The sequence below is a fragment of the Antennarius striatus genome, chromosome 4 (genome assembly GCF_040054535.1).
Source record: "Antennarius striatus isolate MH-2024 chromosome 4, ASM4005453v1, whole genome shotgun sequence".
NCBI lineage: Eukaryota > Metazoa > Chordata > Actinopteri > Lophiiformes > Antennariidae > Antennarius > Antennarius striatus.
The window spans coordinates 11863182-11874712 of record NC_090779.1 but is presented as its reverse complement, the minus strand read 5'-3'; the positions used below and the strand labels follow the sequence as shown (position 1 = coordinate 11874712).

The 11531-nt window shown below is 40.0% G+C and overlaps 2 protein-coding genes across 2 annotated transcripts; both read left to right on the top strand.

Moving 5' to 3' along the window:
* Window positions 1-4091: 4091 nt before the first annotated feature.
* gtf3c6 (general transcription factor IIIC, polypeptide 6, alpha) lies at window positions 4092-7109 on the top strand. Its single transcript, XM_068313757.1, has 6 exons — window positions 4092-4239; window positions 4440-4520; window positions 4650-4713; window positions 4905-4949; window positions 5068-5175; window positions 5782-7109. Exons 1-6 carry the CDS (start codon window positions 4216-4218, stop codon window positions 5928-5930), a joined length of 471 nt encoding a protein of 156 aa, XP_068169858.1. The 5' UTR covers window positions 4092-4215; the 3' UTR covers window positions 5931-7109.
* A 582-nt stretch (window positions 7110-7691) lies between these two features.
* Window positions 7692-11530, top strand: calub (calumenin b). The gene is made up of 7 exons (XM_068312364.1): window positions 7692-7756; window positions 8639-8873; window positions 9060-9253; window positions 9383-9549; window positions 9635-9695; window positions 9849-10048; window positions 10250-11530. The coding sequence occupies exons 1-7, from the start codon at window positions 7696-7698 to the stop codon at window positions 10352-10354; spliced, it is 1023 nt and encodes a 340-aa protein (XP_068168465.1). The 5' UTR covers window positions 7692-7695; the 3' UTR covers window positions 10355-11530.
* Window position 11531: the final 1 nt, after the last annotated feature.

The window sequence follows — 11531 nt, the reverse complement described above, 5'->3', positions numbered from 1 at the left end:
AGCATGTGTATAGTATTATAATCCTTCACTACAGGAGGTGAAGAGGACTAGGCCCGTAACTATCAACTCAATGTTGCGCACTACATGTCCATATCTGAAAATTAATATTTATGATATTTCGTCGGCGTTGAGCGCACTGACATTTCGACTTTGGTTTATCTTGGTTTGGTTTCATTATATTCTTGCATTTGGGCACGTATATAAAGATGCATAGAACACCGAATTAAGTGCCACATGATTTGTTCTCCGTTTGTGTACATTATTTTACGATTTAAATGCAATTTACACCCAAGCAAAGCAAGATATCACAAACATAAATCAGTTACTGTCCTGTTGTCTTCATGCATACGTGAATGTTCTGTGTTGGTTTTATGGCTGCAGCAGCGGTGATGACCTGCGTTTAATGGGTGAAACACAATGAGGATGACTGGTGGAATCATTTTAACGTTAGTCCTTATCGGGAGCGTGCCTGTGTGTGTGTGTGTGTGTGTGTGTGTGTGTGTGTGTGTGTGTGTGTGCGTGCGTGCGTGCGTGCGTGCGTGAGTGTTGCAGACATAAATTCAATGAGAAATGCTTTTGGTGCAATAATGGGTTTAAACAATAAGACAAACGTGTAAGTCTCAAATTGATCTAAAGCTGCTCTGTGCTGCTTTACTGCTTGAATGTTTGTTTGTTTTTCCTGCAAACTCTAGTTTGTTTAGAATATGTAAGATGTTTGTGTCTCGCACACATTTAAATGAAATGTGTTTTCAAATGGTTAAAAAAAATCTATAGAATTGTCTTTGGTTTTACATTAATTATGTAATGTATATGAATTTTGTCATGCACAAAATAGTATTCAAGGTTATGTTCTAGTGCCAAGATATACAGTAACACAATGATCAAATGCTTTGAAATAGTCTTTCGGATTATTTACATTGATGTTGACAAATGTAAATTTGTTTTTGACTTTGCAATTATGTTTTAGGTTCCATTTAAAACCATAAAATGTCAGTACTTGACTTTGTACTTGACGTTTATGATTGTGTATAATAAGGGTGACAAATGCTGTCGTGGTTCACAACTGACATGTATAGAAGTGGCTGAATAGAATTCAGTAGAATGGAACAGAATTCAATGGAATAAAATAATTTTAAAACTATCCTGATTGTTTTTAATGTATGCCCTGACAAAGTTCATATTAAAGAGAACGGGTCTCTAAGACCTGCACTGGACGTTCATTTCATCGTGGCAAATACAGAATTACAGAAATACAGAATGTTAGAGCTCCTTGTGTGTGTGTGTGTGTGTGTGTGTGTGTGTGTGTGTGTGTGTGTGTGTGTGTGTGTGTGTGTGTGTGTGTGTGTGTGTCTGTGTGTGTGTGTCTGTGTGTTTGCCCATGCTTAAATGTACACTTCCATATGTACTCAAGCACATACAGACTGCATTGTAAAAAGGTGCCATGCTTTCAATGCCCTCAGGTGTATGCCAGGGGTTGTTGTTTTCACTGTAAAATATAGTTACTCTTCCGCCAATTTACCCTGTCAGTGCTAATGGGGCAATTAACCACCGTGATACCCCCCAGGCAGAACGAGAACCAAAAGCTCCTGAGCTCCAAACTTGTCTTTATGACATTTATATGACAAACTATGGGGGTTGCTGGGGACCCTTCTGACACCTTGGAGGGTCCTTAATGTCACTCCCTCCCTTGCCCCCGCCCCTCTATGCCTCAGGGTATGGCACTGAAGAGGAAATGCAATACATCATGGGAATGAGAGGCTCAGAGAGAAAAGTTTGTACTCTGCATGTAAAGCTTCCATGGGGCAATACTGATTTACTCAGTGTCTGTGTCTCTAATTATTAATGTGTACCAGTCATTAATTATAGCAGTGCACACACATGCAGTCACACGTCCAGACCAGCATACACTAACTTGACCTCCAGCTTCATTTCTGCCTTTCTGGTGTCTATAAGTCCCTCTATCTTTGTCTCTACTTGCATTCCCCCTGTCTTTCTTACATCCCCAAGGAGGCAATAACCTCCCTAGCAAGTGCTTCCCCTTGAGCCGTTGTCATAGTAACTTGAGGGCCGGTCGACATGACAACCCCACCATGGTCCAGAGATAGATGATAGGCCAGAAATGGGGAGGGGAAAGGCATTGGGGGGGGGGGGGTTGCACCCCCTTTAATTTGGTTTGCCTGATTTTGATTCAAAATGTGTTTTTTTTCCTTCCAGGGTTAGGCTCATATCAGCATGAGCCTGCTTTACATTTATACTGGTATTTACTGTCAAATCAACTGGTACCTGCCTCACTCGGTGGCACCTGAATGGGCATATAGCATATTAAGAGAGAACAATATGTTTCGACTTTATTCTATCACCACTATAATTTTATAATCTTATTCAAAACAAAAGTTAAAATATGTACAATTAAAAAATCTGCTGCTTACTTCCAGTATCCCTGCAACAGACCTAAAATAAACGATTTTCCTCAAAAAGCAGATAAATTCTGCTGGTTAATATAGAAAAGCTGTACGGAGGAGAATATTTATTACTGAATGTGGAAGAGAGTGCCAATATGTGATTTCTCAGAGGTATAAAAATGTCTGTATTCCCAAATCCCCATTCATTAAAATCTGTCAAATTTCTATAAAAATTGATATACCTTAGATTATCCAGTTTTAGGATCACTGTGATTTACTCAGTCACTGTTTTAAATGTGATGTCCATGGAAAAGGGCTCACGGCTCCACCTCCCATGAAAATATCAATTTGCCAGAATATATGTTGAATAACAATTGTAAATGTGTAAATAATGCACAAATAATGTATATTATAGTAACTAATAGCCAACCTAGAAGATTTGCAGAAACACTTGTGAATTATTTATACATCTGCTCTTTATTAGAACCGCTCCTGGCCGTCCTGGCACCCCTGTGTCGGGTTTTTTTTTTAGGTTTTTTTTTTAAGGGGACTAGAAAGATGGTCCTTCAAGTGGAGGACGTGCTGAAAAGACTCATATGCGTGATAACAGTCCTGAAAAATGATGACGACGAATCCCAGCCAGCTCCAGGGGTGTTGCCTCTCAGCGAATATGAAGAAAATATTTGAAATGACTAAATAATGATTCTAAATGTTTCACCTCTCATCAAAGAGGATCCTGGTTTGAATTGTTATAAAATGATTGATTTAAATCTTGTTCTCCAGAAACTATACCATGTCTTTTGTTTATTTCAAAACAAGAATGTTGTTCTGTTACCAAAATTAAATGGTGTGGGCAAATTAAATACAGGAGCATTCCTCACGTTTCATAATACTCAGTAAACCTTCACAAAATAGCTTTGGCTCATAACTGATAGATCTACCTGATTTGGCCTTTAATGATTTTGCATTTTCACTTGTGACCTTGAGGAAAGAAATAAATTTGTAAAGACACACTTTGACGTGAATTGATGTTTGTGAATCTGATATTTGATATTCAAGTACACGCTTATGTCCATTCCATGTCAGACATCTGCAGTTCCTGCAAAAGCAAAACTCAAAAACTCATCACCTTGCTCACATGCTTTTCATACACATCAAGCGTCTTGGTTTGGTTTTGTATTTAATATAATTTTATTACTCTGCAGTTTGATTATGAGTCAATCACGTTTCTCATCTGGTCTCCTGCTTCTGTGAATGTTTCTTTTTTGTTTTGGATGTGTTTGATGCATGTGTGTTTTATTTTTATAGTTTTTGTTGCCGCTGTCTTTGACAGATGAATTTCCCCTTGGGGATCAATAAAGTGTATCGTCTCATTTCATCTCATCTCATCTCATCACCTCAGTTATGGCCTCCTGCAGGAGAACATTAATAACATTAATGTTAGATGTAGATGAGTGTGCCTACAGGTAGCCAATATTTAGATCCAATCATACTCGACCATAAGTAGAATGAAGAGATAGGTAGGCAGACAGATAGATGGACGGAGGATGGCTTTTATTTACATAACTGAATTTCCAGCTCAGAGTAAAAGGCTCAGCCATAGAACAAACCAGGAAGTAGCTGAGCAACAGCGCCCCTTGATGGTTGGACTCCGCAACTGCAGATGTTCGGCAGCAGCCCTCACAGCCTTCCCGGACACCGTACATCAGCGAACGGTGTTTACGACTATCTTGGTGACACAAAAAGTAGATTTCCGTGGATACAACTTAAAAGAATATCCAGCATTTTGGTAGTTTATTGCTGGACTTTCAACATGGAAGACGAATGGGAAGAGGAGGTACGAAATAAAATGAGATTTGTCGTCATAGCGACACCATCATGAGTTAGCTTCATGTAGCTATAGGTAGCGCTGCCACTGTCGGCTCCGGATAATTTAATAATAATAATAATCTGAATGAAAACTATTACAAACTGTTTGCCATTGCACTTTCTGGAACATATAAAGGAAAAGTGTTTTTTCTCTCCTTGTGTGTTTAGGAGCAGCTTGTTGTGGTGGAGCTCTCTGGAATCATCAACAATGACTGTCTTTCCAAGAGTCGGGGAACATGCAAGATACTGGTGAGTTACAGCCGTGTCCTCTAGTGAATACTGTATTATGTCATTATTACAGTATGTTATTATGTATGCATTATATATTCTACTGATGTAGAATATAAGATCAGCTTCAGTTACATCTGTGTGTTCCAGGACATTGCCAGTGAGAAGCCCATGATGCAGATTGGACCATATGTGTTTTCAGGTGAATATGAAGGTAAGCACAAGAGTTTGAAGATAAATACCTTCTCCTAATGTTTTTAATAATGTCGCTGGTTATCATTAGTCATAGTCGTGCTCACCAGCACAGGAAAGACAATTAACTGTTGTAGTCCTTTTTCAATAACATCCTATCATATGACAAGGATAACTGTACACTGTTCACTAGCTATCCTTCCATCTTCAAAGATACACTCGGAACTTGTGTGCTGTTTGAAGAAGGACCAAAGAAAGGTAAAGGTTTTTAACTAAGAGAATTTACAAATTAATAAGGTGGAATGTGTTTCAATCCTTTGAGTTTTCATATCTCTTTTTCTTCATTTTATTGGTTCACCGTCTATTCTGACTGCAGGAAATTCAAGCAGTGGTCCAGATCTGAAGTACACGTGTCACACCGGAAAGAAGCTGATGATGCAACGAGTCTTCCTCACTGAGAAGAAAGAGGGTGAATCCAACACAGGTCAGCCCCAACAGAAAAACTAAGCGTAGTGCAAATTGGATGGGATCTCTTCCTTCTAATATAGATAATTATTTTTAAAGAGACTGAATTTTCATGGTGTAAATCATAATTATTTTAAGCAGTAGCTGATTTTACATATACACACACACACACACACACACACACACACACACACATACAATGTGCCCTCATGCATTCGCGCATCAACGGTCGCGACTTCACCTCATCGCAGATTTTGGTTGGCAGTCACATGATACCATACACGCATTCTATTGGCTGACGGCATCCAGAAGTGCACTCTGTTCCGTGAGTCTCGGACTCACGTGAGACACAAAGTGCTTTAAACAGTCGATAAGAGTTTTGGAAAAGGTAATACAGATAGAAGGTGGTTTAATATCAGTATGGGGAGGGTTCATGAACGTTTAAATTACCATAAATAATAAGATAAATAGTTCTTTGCTATGTCGCGGGATTCATTAATCGCGTGTGGTTCCTGGAATGTCTTAACCATGAGTAACGACGGCGCACTGTATATGACTTTGAGGAACAGTTTTGCACTTTGTCACTGAAATAAAAGTGAAATTGTTCTTTTAATTTTCTCATTAGGAAGTGGTGACGGTGATGAACAGAAAACAATCACCTGTACGTCCAGTCAAGAAAACTCCAACACGCAGGAAGGGTCAACAGACGATGTGGAAAACACTGATGTTAAAGACTCTGCAGTGGAGGGAGATTCAGACGCTGCTGTTTTGTGAACTGCGGAGTCTAGTGTTTTGACACTGAAGGACACACACTTGAATCAGACACTTTCACTGTGGTTCAAGATGAATCAGGAAAGTCTGAATCGTACTGTAAAAGTTCTGCACAGTAGCAGTTTCTTTCCAGAGGACCAACATGCCTCTTATTTGCTGAACATCAAAATCAGTGAAATTTCATACACACGATCGATGTTATGTAACACCTGATGATTAAACAGCCTTTTACTGTTGTATGAAACATGGAAAAAATTTCTTTCAGCTCCAAATTAGAGGGCTGTTGGGAATAGCTGTTCAAGAAACACGGTGAGCACCATCAGCTTAGGATGTCCTGTCATTGTGATCCTCCAATATCAGTTTTTGTTCCCACAGCAAAGGAAGAGAAATCTGTTTGAGCTATACATTTATAGTAGAGATGTGCTCAGTGGAGAATGGGATGTTTAATTTGAAGATGTGGAAGAATACTGGAGCTCAGTCCACTGGGTCTGGGCCTGGGGACTGGAAGGTGGCAGGTTCAAGGCCAGTTGTAGACACAAAAAGTTTGGAATGTGGTTTGGTAATGTAGAGGTGCCACTTCAACCTCTGAGCACTGCCGAGAAGCCCCTGAGCAAGGCACAGTCCCTTCTACAATCTGCTCATTAGTGCATAAGAAAGCAGCTGACTGCTACTCTACCTCTCATCATCTGCATGTTAACGGGCCCGTGTGTGTGCGTCTCACAGGCTTGTACCCACATATATACACGTGACTAACAACAGCTAACAACTAGAGTGGACAAATAATTTCCCCTACGCAAGATCTTAAGGGCGGCAGTGGCTCAGTGGTAAAGCAGGTGTTAGAGCGGTTTGCCCCATGATTCAAGATCAGCGATTCAATTCCCACTCCCGCCCAAAAAAAATACCCGGAGGTGAGCTGACAGTGGGAGGTGTCAGCTCACCTCCGGAGCACTGCCAAGGCACCCTTGAGCAAGGTGCCGTCCCCTTTACAAATTGCTCATTTGAGGCGCACCAAGAAGGAGCTGCCTGCACTGTACCTCCCTTGCATGCCTACAGGCCCCCTTGTGTATGGTGTGTGTATTACAGGGGCCTGTACACACTAATATGCATGCAAGTGATTTGATTTGATTGACTAACAAAAACTAGAGTGCGTTCTTAATTTCCCTTCGGGGATTATAACTGTATTAAATTAAAAATGAATAAAAATGATTTCTTTTAAAAAAATGCAGTCTCCATTGTTATTTTTTAACAAATACTGTAGATTGGTTCCAGATTTTTACAAAGATTTATCCGGTGTTTCAACTAAAAATAAGGATTTTCTTTCATTCTTCCATTATTTCATGAATTCTGTGTACCTTATTGTTTGTGGTTACAAAGCAAAAATGTATCACCTAGTTTTATAAATGTATTAAGAATGGCAACGTAAATTACTTTTCTTCCGTAGTTACTCATGTCGTGTTTCCTTTTTTCTTAAAAATAAAACCTGAAGAATAAATAGATAGATAGATAGATAGATAGATAGATAGATACTTTATTAATCCCGGAGGAAATTGCATGTACTGTATCTGTGGTTGTCGGCGTGGATCTCAGCTCTGGTTCACACTGTGGGGTCAGATTATGAATGAACTGGGTTTTGTTGCCTTTGAGGACGTGGCGGTTCTCGGCCAATCCAATCACGGATGTTTACGTGAAGTGGACCAATGAGCGTGCGACATCACACAGCCCTGCTCGGAGCCTGATTGGTCGGTTGGTGTTTTAGCACAGGAAGTGTATGGGTGTGTTTCCGAGGGAAGGGTCTTCAACTCTATCGACAAACTTGCCTGAAGATACCGGTGAGTTATCTTGATATTTTTTATTCAAATGCAGAAAATAGATGGAATATGTTTTTAATAGAACAGTAAAAGCATTTTAATATTTGCTCAATGAAGTTGCTTCGGACGAGGGATTATGTAGGTCGTCAGGGGGAAACTAATGTTAGGATAGGTTACCTGATCTAATGCTGGTTTGTAGCCTGGGTTCTGTCTTGTAACGGAATGTAGATGGAAATAAAGGAAAAACCTGCTTCCGATCCGCAGCAGAACTATGATGATGAGATTTTAAGTGTCGAAGCACGAAAAGGTGAGAAGAATGACACAAAACAAGCTAACAGCTCTGAGGAGAAACGTAGCAATTTGGCTACGATAGTTTATGGGATTAATTAATATTAGGGAAAAGGCAAAGTGTTGCTCATTTAACGCCATCAGTTTCAAACATTACCTTAACCTTTAAATCAACATGTATAGTATAAGTTAACGTCAACATTACGACGTGTATTAGTCTAGCATTTAATTTGAGTAAGTTGGAATTTTGGAGAAGCACCTATCTGATGGATTAGTAGTAATAATGTCATTTTAAACACGGATACATTCAGTCATTTATAAGTTGTTGCCCATGAATGATGAATCTCAGAGTCGTGTAGCTTGAGTTAGGTCCCTAAGGGAGAACAAATGGTAGCATCAGGTGGAACAGATTTGACAAGAAAATAAATTAGTCATAGTATTTACTCTGTTGGTGAGTCATTGACTGGCGTGTGCGGAGTTGAGTAGCACTAAGGTAGACTGATAGAAACCGCAGTTACTACATGTGCATAGATTAGAGTTTTTTCTGCTTACAAAACTACACTTTTTTGACACTAATAATATTTTTTGATGTCTTCCATATCTTCCTGTCCTCAGTGTTTGTTTGCAGGATGGAGCTGCGGCCACTGGTCATGTGTTTTGCACTCTGTCTGGTTTATGCTACCAGCAAACCCACAGAGAAGAAGGACCGTGTTCACCACGACGACCCCCTCAGTAACAGGGAGCACGATGACAGCGAGAACTTCGACTATGACCATGAAGCTTTTCTGGGACAAGAAGAGGCCAAAACTTTCGACCAGCTCACACCAGAAGAGAGCAAGGAGAGGCTTGGGTAAGCTTAGGAGGAGTGTGTAAAACTAGATTTGACTGACTGGAGATTTTCATTTGCAATAATAATGATAGTAAATACTGTGTGGGATTAAAATCTAGTTTTGCCTAAAGTAACATTGATCTGAGGTGACATACAAATACGTAAAACAAGAGAAAGCTGAATATTTGCCTGCTAACTTCTTTACAGCATGTTGGTAGAACGTATTGATGACGACAAAGATGGCTATGTGACAGTTGAGGAAATGAAAAAGTGGATTAAACACGCTCAAAAGCGGTGGATCTACGACGATGTGGATCGACAGTGGAAGAGTCATGACCTCAATGGGGATGAAGTGGTGTCCTGGGAGGAGTACAAGAATGCCACCTATGGGTACATTCTAGGTATGGATCCAAGCAATCTGTTGTATATAGTTGTAGTATATACAGTATTGCCTGCATACTTCACGGGCATAGCCTTTTTACTTTACCAGATTTACTTTAAATAACAATGTCTTGACCTCTGACTTGCAGATGACCCCGACCCTGATGATGGCTTCAGCTACAGGCAGATGATGGCTCGTGATGAGAGGAGATTCAAAATGGCAGACCAGGACAACGACCTGAAAGCAAACAAGGAGGAGTTCACAGCATTCCTTCACCCTGAAGAGTACGACCACATGAAGGATATTGTAGTGCTGGTGAGGGACAAATACCCCAACTGCTGAATTATTACTTTAACACTTCAACTCATCTCACTGCTTTTCTCGTTTTTCTTTTCTGTAGGAAACCATGGAAGACATAGACAAGAATGGAGATGGCTTAATAGATTTAGATGAATATATCGGTAAGTTCTGTCATGAGTTTGTACTTAATGTTTAATTTGCATTAATAGTGACAAACCAAGACAGAATAGTTGCAAATAGCTAGTAGTAGTGAGTGGGTTTTTGAGGAATTATGTAGAGGAACCTTTGTGAAATGAGCTTGTTTGATGTTCCAGGTGACATGTACAACCAGGAGGGAGATTCCACCGAACCAGAGTGGGTGAAGACGGAGAGGGAACAGTTTACTGAATTCAGAGACAAAAACAAAGATGGGAAGATGGACAAGGATGAAACTCGAGACTGGATTCTGCCCAGCGATTATGACCACGCCGACGCTGAGGCCAAACATCTGGTCTATGAATCAGACTCAGACAAAGTACTAATGATAAGATCTAAAATTTCCTCAGACAAATGTTGTTCACGTGAAATTGATACTGTTTCTTTTGCTAAATGTAGGTCATCAACATACGAGACATATCAAATTAACGCAAACATGCAATGCCTGTTTATCTTGTTAATAGCTAAAACAGTCTTAAGGTGTCAAGGCTTATCGTGTTTCTTGTTCTTCCTCCCTCAGGATGGCCGTTTGACCAAGGCAGAAATCGTGGATAAGTACGATCTGTTTGTGGGCAGCCAGGCGACCGACTTCGGAGAGGCTCTAACTCGACACGACGAGTTTTAAACACCCGTCGTCCTGCAAAGACTGTTCATCCCTCGTGCTACCTTCCTCCTCCCACTCTGGGTGGGGTGTCCAACAGGATGAGCTGGTTTAATCCAACGCCTCAGACAATAATTTATTTGATTTTTTTTTTTAATGTGTCCAGTTGTACACACACTAACATTGAAAGCACAGTGTACACGCTTGACCAGCGCATCTTCATTCTCATCCGTGTAGTAGACTGGAATATATGTCCAGCTACTGCTCTGCTTCCAGACACTAAACCTGCCTTTACCAGGTGGGGCGAAGGACAGTTTTTTGTTGACTTTTTTTTTTTTTTAAGCATAGTTTTATGAAACAACTGTGTTTGACAGCAGAAATTACAATATTTAGATTTGCAGTACAGTATACAAATTTATTGTACCATTTGTTTTTGCATTGCACTGGACTGTGATGAGTAAAGATGATTTCTATTAAATAGAGTTAGTCGTACTCTTCTGTCTAATCATGTAACCGGACCCTCCTGAACTTGATCTTCATGTCTTTATTGATCATGATGTGGTATCACTGGAAATGTTTGGGATAACAAGTAAATGTTTATCTCCAGTGACCATGGACTAGTTGCAGTGGTGCAATATAGCGTCACACGTATGACCAAACTGTTTGTGATGCTGGTCCCTGAAAATTCACGCCGGGGCCCCAACAAGAGGGTGTGTTGTGCTGTCAGATGAAGGAATCAATCGTTGTGATGGATTCTCTGTCCCACAGGTTGCCTCCTTTCTTTCTTTTTTCTGTGTGTGTTTGTGTGTGGGCGTGGATGTGTGTGTGCGTGCATATTATTTGCATTCAAATGATGAACTTTCCCTATTTGATGTCATGTTACGTTTGATTCAGCTGAACTAATTTGTTTTTGTGCCAAGCAAACATATTTATAAGCAGTTTGGTAAAAAAAGAAAATATTCACTACAAAGTCTTTGCCCTCCAAAACATGTCTGCTCTGCTCGTATTATCACTTCCACCATTTATAACCACTTGATATTTTTATAGTATGTTACAATGTGTGTTGTTTGTTTTCACATGCTCACTGATACGACCACCTTTTCTCTAGTGAGTAACTATATTGGGCTGCAAACTGAGCACTAACAATCAGGTCCAGTTTTTGTGATTAAAACATTCGTCTCAATAAAAAAAACATTGAGAT

Coding starts and splice junctions, on each gene's coding strand:
- calub (XM_068312364.1), top strand. CDS start 7,696: ATGGGTGTGTTTCCGAGGGAAGGGTCTTCAACTCTATCGACAAACTTG. Junction 8,874..9,059: donor GAGAGCAAGGAGAGGCTTGG/GTAAGCTTAGGA, acceptor ACTTCTTTACAG/CATGTTGGTAGAACGTATTG. Junction 9,550..9,634: donor TGAAGGATATTGTAGTGCTG/GTGAGGGACAAA, acceptor TCTTTTCTGTAG/GAAACCATGGAAGACATAGA.
- gtf3c6 (XM_068313757.1), top strand. CDS start 4,216: ATGGAAGACGAATGGGAAGAGGAG. Junction 4,240..4,439: donor AAGACGAATGGGAAGAGGAG/GTACGAAATAAA, acceptor TTGTGTGTTTAG/GAGCAGCTTGTTGTGGTGGA. Junction 4,521..4,649: donor GGGGAACATGCAAGATACTG/GTGAGTTACAGC, acceptor TGTGTGTTCCAG/GACATTGCCAGTGAGAAGCC.